Here is an 11,915-nt window from a genome sequence, read left to right on the forward strand (position 1 = left end):
ATGAAATGCTTATTTTAAATGTAATAGACTCCAGGGGTTGTGACGGCCTCTTTAGCAGAATTTGTTCTTGGAACGATGTGTAAGAATAGAAGTTTATAAAATACATGCACAAGAATATGAGTAAGACCTGAAACTATCTTTTTATACATATTTTTGTTTTTGTTTCTAAAATGATTTTGTGAAAATGCTCATCAAGATTTCCTGAATTCCAAAGTGACAAGATGTAGATTCTCTTTTACAACTCATTTAACCACAAGTATGTTTATTATGTTTGTAAGTGAATTCCAGGATACAAATATTTTTGCCTTTAAAAATGACCGAAAACATAAATCAAACACACAGTAGAAAAAAAAGGTTACCATATCAACCTGAGAGAGGAACCAAAAGTCAAAAGATTAACCTGGACATAACGACATGGCTGAAAATTAAAACATGATCAACAAAGGTCTGCTACATATATGCCGCTTGTAATCTGTCAAACCATGCAGTGTCATCATAGCACAATGACGTTTCTAACTGACATCCAGAATCAACTTTTCTGTTTTGATACATTAAAAAGGAACAGTAGAAATACACCATTATTGTAAAAAAAAAAGGAGAAATCACTACTTTTACCACAAATTTCTAATAAAAGAAATCAAAAAGACACACTATATCAACGTATGTTTCTGTCTGAAGATGAGAATGTCTCTAATTTTCAACCCTTGTTTAATTTTTTTTACACTATTCTTTGCTTGCAAAAACACCCTACTCATAGAGATAAGAAGACATTTCTTTGAGCCAGCTAGAGAGAAGTGAGGAGTGTAACTGTGATTCAAAGTTTCAAACATTTATGAAGATATCTCTAAGGAAACTCTGCGACTAGTAGCACCAAAGAAGACATGATCACACATTTTACGGTTATCACAATCATATGATATATATAGAACCTCAAACCAAACTACTAAATATAGAGATGAAAGTATAGGGATGAAAGAGTGGTAAAGGGACAAGAGGACAGAGCATATAATAAACCAGAAAACATCTTAAGCACGCTCTCCACGGATACGACGTGCCAGCTGGATGTCTTTGGGCATGATGGTGACACGCTTGGCGTGGATGGCGCACAGGTTGGTGTCCTCAAACAGACCCACCAGGTAGGCCTCACTGGCCTCCTGCAGATGACAAATCATTGTTGTTTAGGTGGGAAAGAGACAAAACATTGTTTCAGTACATTAGTTTATTACATTTTTATGGCTAATACTGACCTGCAGAGCTCCGATGGCTGCACTTTGGAAACGCAGATCAGTCTTGAAGTCCTGAGCGATTTCTCTCACCAGGCGCTGGAAGGGCAGCTTGCGGATCAGCAGCTCAGTGGATTTCTGATAACGACGGATCTCACGCAGAGCCACAGTACCGGGCCTTGACAATGCATATAAATAATTATATAGGAGGATATGTGAGGCAGAACCTGGTCGTAGAATGTATATATATATTTTTTCTTTTATTGACCTCATTACAGCTAAAATACAGGTGATTTAGACATTCTACTGGTCTACTGGTTTGAGAAGTTTTTTGAACTCATGTGTTTTCTAGACCTTACTTATGAAAGATGTCAGTGACTCATAGTACAGGGTTTCCATCTGGCCTGGGAGCTGTCTTTTCTTGTCTCACCTGTAACGATGGGGCTTCTTCACACCACCAGTGGAGGGGGCACTCTTACGAGCAGCCTTTGTGGCCAGCTGCTTACGTGGGGCTTTGCCTCCAGTGGACTTACGGGCGGTCTGCTTGGTACGGGCCATGACTACTGAAGATCACCTGAGGATACATAACAAACACCACTTTAAGGATTGTGCAATAAAATTGCACAATGTGAAGGATAAGTTATCATTTTCCGTTTATATTTAGTTTAAAACATAACATGGACTTGACAGACTCTACTTTTAAGTCAGAGCTGGTTAGAAAATACAAACAATATCAGGAGCCTTATTTTAAAAAATAAGATTGAGGGTAGCTTATGCAATAACTGTAGGAAAACAGACAGCGAAGGCATCGAATCACAGAACGGGTCCTTATCATGTAAACCAATCACATTCTGCTGACGGGCTTGTAGGGCGGGGTGTTGTGAATCTTTAAGCCAATCACCGCGCGGCCGCTTGGCTACATACCCCGCCCCTTGCGCACTGGATGTGGGTTCGCTCGTTTCTTCATACAGTGCGGCCCGGTTGCTCACAAGGCTTGATTTTTTATTCAGAATGAGCTATTTTGAAGGAAAACCAGGCGACCCCGCCCACACCGGCTGCACAGTGTACGCAAACCAGCACACCCGGAGTTGATGGCTGGCTGCTGGCTAGAAGAATGTAAACGGGAAGGAAAAATCGTTGTAGGAAATGAAGAGGGTGACGATAAAAACGACGGAAGATTGTAAAAACCGCAGCACGAAAGTGGAATCTACTTTTTGAAGATGACAGGGGACATGTCAGGGGATCGATTGGTGAACAATATTTTGTCAGATGACCCCTCACTGTAGGAGCATTACCGAGTCAAATCCAACCCGATCACAAGTGCTGTTCAGGTCCCTGACTCCCCGAGCAGCCAGATAATAGCTCGACTGCCCTGCGTTTTCTTTTTCACCGAAAATAAACCAAAAACACGTCCATCCGACAGCTAATGTCACATGAAATGATAGATTTGAGTTTTATCGAAAAGGTGATGCTTACCTTTGAAAAGTTAGTGAAAGATTGCAGCTCCAAAATGGGATTTTATTCTTGAGTCTCTTAAGCGTTGTTCTCGCTATAAAACGAAGGGAGGAGAAAAAAAGGAAAAAGTACATAGGAGAGCAATAGGAGACACGTTTCCCATGATGCATCTGGGACAAACATATTACCTACATGCTGCAACATGATAAACAACTACATGACTGCACTCATATGTAATGACAAGTTTTTCTCAGTTTATTAACAGCTTTGTTAGTTTATTTTTTTTATTTTTTATTTTTTGTATAATTTAATTTTACTATGATTTAAAAATGCAACAACACTGCAATGTCAGGGAGGTGAAGTGCAGTGTAATCCAGCCATTTTAACAGTGTATTCACATTTAAATTTGTATTATTTAATGATCATTAAATAAAATATTTGATACCAACATAACAAGGCTGGTCATTGTTGTTAACGTCATATATAAAAGTATATCACTTTCACATTGTTTAACCCAAAGCAGTTATTATAGCCCTATAAGCTGAGCTACATTAGGAAAAAACTAAGTTAATATTTATATTCATATTTGATTTAAAAAAAAGCTTTTTCAACACATGCACTGTCGGTCCTGTGGGTGGCGCCCGCTGCTCCACTCCAGCGTATAAGCATTGAAGAAGAAGACACGTGTTTCTGTTCTTTCAACATGGCGTCCGCCAGGAGGCTGAAACGCGTGGCGTCTTCTCAACCAGGTTTTTTAAATGTAAAGCCCTCAGAAGACGTCAATGATTCGTTGGGCCTCAAGAGGAAACGCGTGAACAGGAATAAGAAGAAAAACTGGAACAAATACAGCGACATAAATGATGTGGAGTCGTTTTTAAACGACGTCAGGCACCAGGAGAGGACGACAGGGTAACGCAGCTAAATGTGGTGTGATGTGTGAAACCCTGACCATATTGATTCAATATAAATGTTTCCTCTTTACCTCTCTCACAGGCCTCGTGTCAGAGTTTCTTTGTATATCGACGATGTTACACAGTTAACCACATGTTGCTTTGGTCGCCTAAAAGAGCGTCACAAACTACACGGTTCCTCTGTTCAGATGTAGCCAGGAATTTTTGTTAAAGTTGTATTTCTCATAAATTATCCATGTTTGTGTTGTGTGATGATTTCTCTACACAGTGAAGTTTAGTCAACATCTTCAGTAAGTCCACATTGAGATTCAGTCTAGCGCCACAACAATATTTTGCCTTAGTCGAATGTCAGAAAATTCAACAAGAACTCTGATGTCGTCTAAGTAAAAGTGCTGCTTTGCTCTGTACCTTCGATTGCATTGTGTTTTGCACTGTTGGTGATGTTTTTATTTCAATCCTCTGACTATTTGAACGCACAACAATGACGTCACCAGTTGTGATCTGTATGTTTCAGGGGTCTACTCTCTGAGAAGTCAGATGAAAGTTTGTTCTTTTTGGATATTGGAGAACCGAAGAAAGCTCAGCAGAAGGGTAAATATTTCATATTAGTGTGTAAACTAGTAAATAGAGATTTGATGGGACCAACAGTAACAATAAATAGTTGTATTTTCAAGAGTAGAACAGGTTTAAATGAACCCCTGTACCAACCAATAGGATGGTGTCTTTACATGCTTTGATAAAGAGATGTGTATGTATTTCATGTTAGTGATTGATCGTTTTTTTTTTTGTGAAGTGCCAGAATCTGTCGAGGGGAAGACAAGGAAAGGAAAACCGTCCCGTCCCCTGAGGATTGACCTTATCCTGCAGCACGACTCCCTCGTTCAACCACCGAAAGAGTCAGTACCCATGTTTTTTCTTTCTCTCTGTCTGTGATTTGAGTCGTACTTGAATATTGTTTGAAGGAACAGAGCCCAGTGTCCCCTCACATTTTATTTGGTAGACTCTTCACTAGGATTCAGTCTGTGTGAATTTGGCAAAATGTAGTATAGTATCTGGGAACAGTGGTATTACATGAACACTGTTATTTTTCATTTGTATTGGATATTACAAAGTAAAGATAACATTTGTTTATGTTTCCAATGAGGCATATGTAGAGATTTGTCTAAATTAATTGTACCGTAAGCTTTAAGTTTTATATGTAGTTACCTGAAAGTACTGCAGTTTGTACTGTGTTTTCTTAAATGTTTGAGAACTGTGTATGACCGGTGATGATCTCATCCTTGCGCTCCCAGTATTTCCTTCATGGGAATGTGAAGACAACACAGAGGAGCTCAGGAGACTGTTGTGTAAATTGGTGTCCTGAGATCTGAGGTTATGCAAACACTCACCACAGTGTAGATTGTGTCAGATAAAACAGGCCGAAAAACAATGCTTGTTGCTGTCTACTAAATTCATTACTTTCTCCTGAATTCGTGTAACTGCTTACAGACATGCACTGAACTTCGGAGATCCTCCAGACATTCTCTGGAGGAGGTGTATGTGAGAACGCACATGTCAGAGTAAGAGCCTCTCTTTTTGGGGACTTTCTCCGGCCAGTCCCCTGGTAAAAAGTCTGCAGAATATCCAATATCCAATTCTCCGGGCTTGGGCCAACTTCTCTCCATCTTATCTCACTCTACCTGTTTCCCTTACATTGTCCTGCCCTCCATAATCAACTGTTCATCTCATCTGCCTCCTCCCTCAGTGTGCTGGCCTATCAGCAACCAAACGCCAAGAAACTCCGTCGTATTGCCCAGAAGTCTGAGCACTTGGCAGCCAAAGGCGTGTTGCCTCGGAGGCTGAAACGGCTGCAGACCAGACGGCCTGTCATCAAAGGGCCCAAGAAAGCAGTGACAGAGGCCAACAATTACCCCGACAGAGGATATTACGACATATGGGGACAAGAGAGTGAGTGGAGTCTGTCTGTCTGTCTGTCAGTCTCTCTGTCTGTCTGTGACCGTCCTGTGATGATCTCATCCTTGCGCTCCCAGTATTTCCTTTATGGGAATGTGAAGACAACACAGAGGAGCTCAGATGATTGTTGTGTAAACAGTCATCTGGGATCTGAGGATACTCTTAAACACTTAAGTTTTGTGAAAATCAACGTGATAAAATATAGATGTTAGTAATAAATAGATTGATAATCATCTATCATAGTGATATGTAAATTGTGCATCTCCTTGGCTTTGAATCCTTTGTTGTGGGTGTAATTCACCAAGCTGTATTTACCAAACAGTTTGAATGATGTGATCATTGGAGTCCATCAAGGAAGCCACCAGAATTTTGTTTTCTGAATTTGTTGACGATGATATATCCAGATGTGCAACATCTTAACCCAACCCAGAAATTGAGGAGTGAGTTTGTCTCACTAGCTTTCTCTGAACCCATTTTATTGGTTCTTGCAGCTGCATCAACCAGAATCACCTTTAACAATTAGAGCATGAAAGTGATTGGATTTAGTTGATTTTGCAGCAAGTCATCAATTTCAATTCAACATTAAAATTATCCCCATCCTTTGCTTTCAAGTTCTGTTACATATTTCAGTTATTGAATCAGAAGAAGTTAAGTAACAAACATTTCAAATAATCATTTATAGACAGTATTGGAACTGACCTTTTGTTATTTTGAACCAGCTCTTAAAGTGTAGATAAACAAATCCTTTCTATATTTTCTTAGTATCTCCATTTTTTTCCCCCATCACAGCCAAAGATTCAGGTGATCCCTGGTACCTTCAACAGACTGGCAAGAAGCGTGTTAAGGTGAGTTTGTTTTTGTCAGATGTATCTTGGCGTTCAAAAGTATGAGACCACTTTGAAAGGGATTAGAAAGTAAATAAACGTCCAGCAGGGGAGCTAATCCACTTGTTTAGGGTGATGTCACACGTGATGTAATATCCATAACCAGGTCCAAACCTTCAGGTTACAAGCAAACAAGAATGGCACAGCCTGTGAATTAATTCACCATCACATGTATTTTAGAGAGACATCGATTAGGATTAAATTCAAGTTTTTTTTTTTTTCCAGCAGAGCATACATGGCTCTGCTCATTTAATCAACTTCTTTTCAGTCTTCACACTGTCATTGCTTCTGTGCTGTCCAGCTAATTCTAGCCAGCAAAGGTTAGCACACACCGGCAAAAAACAACTTTATTTCGCATCAAATTTAATCTATTCCATCATCTGAGATCTACAATTACAGCAAGGGTCACGGCACTGCGGCATCTTGATAATACCAGAGTTTGGACCCAGACTTGTCACAACTTAACAACTGAATATTTCCTATTGCATGAATGGTGCTTTGAATGTGACTGTTGTGGCCTTATCGTTTTTGTCAGCGTCCAGAGAAGTTGAACGAGAAGCCGTCTGTCCTCCCTGCTGTGGAGGTCATCGCCCCGGGAGGATCCTACAACCCAGACTTCTTTTCCCACCAGGTAACTGAACCATGTATGCATACACTTTAGTGTTGTGCAGATTGCAGGTATACTTGACACGCGGTTGATCCACGGGTCGGGAGGGTAGGGTCGTAAAAATGTTCATTTCTGATGAACAGCGGATGGGTTCGGGTGGGTGAAATGGGCATCATCAATGTATGAAATATTAATAACATTCTCAAAAAGGTGAACATCAAACAAAAATAATCTTGTGCATTCCTTCAACGGGCGCTCATTAAGCGCAGCCTGGCACATAATTTACTACTTTGTTTTCTTACATTTTTGAGAACTGTGTGTGACCGGTGATGATCTCATCCTTGCGCTCCCAGTATTTCCTTCATGGGAATGTGAAGACAACACAGAGGAGCTCAGGAGACTGTTGTGTAAATTGTGTCCTGAGATCTGAGGTTATGCACACACTCACCACAGTGTAGATAGTGTCAGAAAAAACAGGCCCAAAATCTACTATGCTTCATTACTTTCTCCTGAATTCGTGTAACTGCTTACAGACATGCACTAAACTTCGGCGATCCTCCAGACATTCTCTGTATGAGGTGTATGTGAGAACTCAAATGTCAGAGTGAGAGCCTCTGGACTTTTTGGGGACTTGCTCCGGCCAGTCCCCTTGTAAAAAGTCTGCAGTATATCCGAAGGAACCGATGTGAGAACACAGCAGGAGATCGTCCACAGGATTCTCTGCGAGCGTCTTGATGACGGTTAAAAGCGGTGCTACACAAGACACCAACAATATCAAGAGAGTTTTTGATTATTAGGTCTAATGCATTTAGGCGGGGCGGATGTCCACATCCGTCCTGAAGTAAAAAAAATGTTTTAAGAAGCCTGTCCCATGAGTTACATTGTTTCTTTTTGTAATGTGCTGAATGAACTGACTGTTCTCCTTCACTCTGAATCCAGGCCTTGCTGAAGGACGCCCATGAAGTGGAGGTTAAGAAGAAAAAGGCCGAAGACAAATTAGAGAGACAGCTCGCCGTCAACAAAGATGACACAGCCACAGTGGTACAGATGATCATGCCAGCTCTGCCTTCGTTTTCTGACTCATTGTAAATGCAGCAGAAACTCTGAACTTGTCTCTTTCCTCACGTGCGTCCGTGTGTTCTGCAGGACACAATCTTACAAGAAGAGGTGGAAGGTCTCGTAGAAGAGGATGAAGAAGAAACAGCTCCTGTTGAGGAAGACGATGATGCAGTAGTAGGAGCCATCGCCTCGGGACAAAAAAAGACTGAGAGACAGAGGAAGAAAGAAAAGGCAGAAAAAATAAAGGTACATACTCGATACATACTTAATTTTAAGGGATAATTAACTTCCTGTTTCATGCAAGTGAATGTACTATTCCCCAGATTATGTTAAACCGCAGCCCGGACAACAGGGAATACAATAGCATATTTTTTATATCTATAAAATATGTAATTTTCCCAGGTGTAAAGTAATGAAGCTTTTTGATAAGATGATTTACCGGACTGAACAACAGCAGATGTAGTCTGCTGCATTATTATTTTGACATTTATTAATAAGGGCAACAAAGATGTGCTTAGAACTCCTAAACCTGAAAAGTGAGAAGTAATTGAACATAGATCTGAAGTAATTTATTAGGTAATCGAAATGAAATGTATCTGCACCTACTTTGGTAATTTTCCAAAATTGCCTGTAATTGAAATATCTTCGGGCTTTTCGATTAGGGTTCAACAAAACAATACACACTAGGAAGACCCATCCCATGTTCTGGGAAACTGACAGGCATATTCCACAGCTTGTTTGACAATTTCATAGATGAAACCATGAAAATAATCAGATAAATCCATAATAGAATTAATGAATCTCCCTTCTTTGAGGCACTTTGGACTTTTCAGAGACGAGTGTGAAAACGCAGCGCTTGTTTCGGGATATAATTCTAAGGAACCATTCAGCCCTGGTATTAACATCTGTGCTGAGTGATCTGAAGTGGTTGGCGTTAAGTATTAAAATGCTTCCTGTATGTGTCTCCTGTGACCACTTGTGATCAGATATCATTTCCCTTCTCTATATGCAAATAAGCACGTACACCATTTCTGTTTGCGTAGACCAAATTATGTTATTAGCCAGTCTGAGTTTACAAATGTGTCAATGTGAGTGTGTATTTGCCTGTGTTCAGTCGGTGAGAGAGGGGGGATGACGGAGTGGAGCCAGAACAGGCATCAATATGCTGCATGTAGCTTTACAATGAAACAAGATTTTAGCCATTTGGGGAAAAAAATAAAATCAATTTGTGGTGGTCAGCGTTTAATATTGTGGCGCTGGCCACAAACAAGGCTGTATATAAGAAACACTGAGAAGAAACTGTAGCAGGTCAGAGGATGTCAGCTAAGGAGGCGGTCCTTCAGGCAGCACAGGACACATTTGAGTTCACACAGCAAAAAGAATGTGGCAACATGCGTCCCAAGACCACGTCTGAAAGTAGTTTTTGTGGTCTCAAATGTGTCATTGTGCCTATGGTCTGTTCACACCTGAACTTAAAGCTGACCACTTGTGATCGGATCACTCAGGACGGATGTTAACGTCAGGTCTGACCATTGCAGAACAAAATGTATGATAATTTCATAACTGCACAGAGCGCAAAAAAGTGAGCTTTCGTTTTCAATCATTGAAGTAGGTTCCATTTAAAATGAACTGTTTGCAGTTTGAAATAACTTCCAAGTGCTCAGAAAGATGCCGCATTGTTGTTTCTCCACTCACCATCTGATTGTCTACCTGACTGTTCATCTTCCTCTTCCCACCCCAGGGGCAGCTGCGGCTGGCCGACAGACGGGAGACTGACCAGAAACAGCAGCTCTTCCAGCTTCGCTCCATTAAGGCGTCCGTCAAAGAGCAGGAACACAATACAGGGGAAAAACAGAAACTACGCAAGGCTAACCAGGAAGCCCAGAAAAGCCAGCCCAGACGCCTCGGCAGACTCAAGTACATAACGCTCTTCCACTACATGTTGCCATGTGTTAACGGGGTCCTCGAGTGATTTAGTATTGCACTTTGATAAAGTGAAGCAACTCGTAACAGACAGAATAAAACGGTCAAAATAAACAGAGCAGAGGTGGAGATTTCCTGACTTTTGGTCTGTAAAATAGTGGATTGCCCCTTTAATGCTGTAGAATACATGTAAAAATATTCCTGCTCTTATCTCTGCTGAGGAAACAAAGCTTTTGTATGTATTCATAATACGTTGAGCTAATTTGAGACCATGTAGACATTTTGTTTTTTAATTGTTATTTAATTACATTTTTAATTCTTCATTCCCACTTCAGCAGCAGAAATAATACAATATATTATATTTACATATGTTACATATGTTCTTTCAAAATTAATTTTAATCAGTTTAAGTAGTTGGAATATGTTTCAAATTTGTGTGTGCAAAATGTGGACATTCATTTTAACCAGGCTCTTCACTCTTCCACTTGTCATCACAAACTATGCAGACACACGTTAGCAGCATTAACCTAAAGCTTTACGTGTGGTTGTTTCTGCAGGGGGCAGAATGCGAACCGACCTTTTCTTGACCACAATGTAAACACTTGGCTTTTTGCTCTGATTTGCAGGTTCCAGCCTCAGGACATGGAGGTTCAGTTAAGTGACGAGCTGGCCGGCTCCCTGCGACAACTCAAGGTACGTCACCAACATCTGTAATGTGCTCTTACTGATCCGCTTTGACCTTGAGGACATGGCGTCTTTATCTGTAATGACTTTTGCTTCGTTTAGCTGCTGTATTATCTTCAGTACTCTGTATTGTCTTACTCTAAGCCTTATCCTATTCTTTAATACTCTGACGGCCCACTTTCCCTCTAGGGACAATTATACTTTCATTTGATGTAATTGCCAGTGGAAATTCCTGTCTTCTTTTATCTCCTGTCATTATGTCTCTGAATAATGCTTTAATCAGCCTTTATGGTTTGAATGGGATTTTGTAATTTGGGTGGGAATTGGATATTGAGTCACATTTGCCTCACATGGATTTATCTGGACTTGTACCTTCCTGTCTCTTGTAATGTCGCAACTCTGCAGCCAGAGGGCAGCGTCCTCAAGGACCGCTTCAAGAGTCTGCAGAAGAGGAACCTGATTGAACCCAGAGAAAGAGCCAAGTAAGGACTTGTTATGTAACAGCTCACGAAAGATGCTCGGTGATGAACAGATTGATGGTGTGTATTGATGAACATGTACGTTTCCACCCTGCCCCCATCTCTTAGGTTCAAGAGGAGACTCAAGCTGAAGTATTCGGAGAAGAGGGCTTTTAAAGCGATCACCTAGGGCCGACCCACACAGCCCAGGAGCCGAACACGAGAAGCTGGGCAACGTTTTAAGCCACAAGTGCAACATCATGGAACTGTGTATATACAATGTAATAACTGTTGATTTCCTGCTTGTCCCTTTCAGACAATTACAACTTATGATAAAAAAAACGACAATGTGCTGTGGAGTAGTTTATTTCTAATAGTCATATGTATGTTGCCGTCTTGATAATATACAATATAATTCAATTTCTGTATAAGTTATGTAGTGTGACTCCTATCGGAAAAAGGTCAACCATGGGTATGTAGTATGAAACTTGGTCTGCCGAGACAAATTGTTACTGTTACCTCTTTTACACCACAATTAGCTGGTATACGCAGGTTTTTAAAATATGGGTCAACCCTCTAAAAAAGACAATTCACTCCTTTTCCATTGCCAACTGATAAGTTTGCCTCTGTCTTTAAAAAAAAAAAAAAAACGCTCTCACCTTACTGTCGTGTCAAATTAGTGCATTTACCCAGGTAAATAGTTTCCATCAGTGCTGATAGAAAACTGTGTACTGCAGAGTCCTTCAGCCCAGGAGTGA

At 40.6% G+C, this 11,915-nt stretch overlaps 2 protein-coding genes across 2 annotated transcripts; one reads left to right on the forward strand and one right to left on the reverse strand.

Annotated features, from left to right (window-relative positions):
- Window positions 1-231: 231 nt before the first annotated feature.
- Window positions 232-2,852, reverse strand: LOC118106743 (histone H3.3A). The gene is made up of 4 exons (XM_035155508.2): window positions 2,700-2,852; window positions 1,654-1,797; window positions 1,248-1,401; window positions 232-1,154 (listed from the first exon to the last, which is right to left on the reverse strand). The coding sequence occupies exons 2-4, from the start codon at window positions 1,779-1,781 to the stop codon at window positions 1,026-1,028; spliced, it is 411 nt and encodes a 136-aa protein (XP_035011399.1). The 5' UTR covers window positions 1,782-1,797; window positions 2,700-2,852; the 3' UTR covers window positions 232-1,025.
- Window positions 2,853-3,336: 484 nt separating this feature from the next.
- Window positions 3,337-11,509, forward strand: nop53 (NOP53 ribosome biogenesis factor). The gene is made up of 12 exons (XM_035155505.2): window positions 3,337-3,587; window positions 4,104-4,180; window positions 4,383-4,485; window positions 5,334-5,536; window positions 6,332-6,387; window positions 6,962-7,057; window positions 7,973-8,074; window positions 8,180-8,338; window positions 9,834-10,009; window positions 10,642-10,708; window positions 11,105-11,181; window positions 11,287-11,509. Exons 1-12 carry the CDS (start codon window positions 3,382-3,384, stop codon window positions 11,345-11,347), a joined length of 1,383 nt encoding a protein of 460 aa, XP_035011396.1. The 5' UTR covers window positions 3,337-3,381; the 3' UTR covers window positions 11,348-11,509.
- Window positions 11,510-11,915: the final 406 nt, after the last annotated feature.

Source organism: Hippoglossus stenolepis, chromosome 4 (assembly GCF_022539355.2).
Source record: "Hippoglossus stenolepis isolate QCI-W04-F060 chromosome 4, HSTE1.2, whole genome shotgun sequence".
Lineage (NCBI taxonomy): Eukaryota > Metazoa > Chordata > Actinopteri > Pleuronectiformes > Pleuronectidae > Hippoglossus > Hippoglossus stenolepis.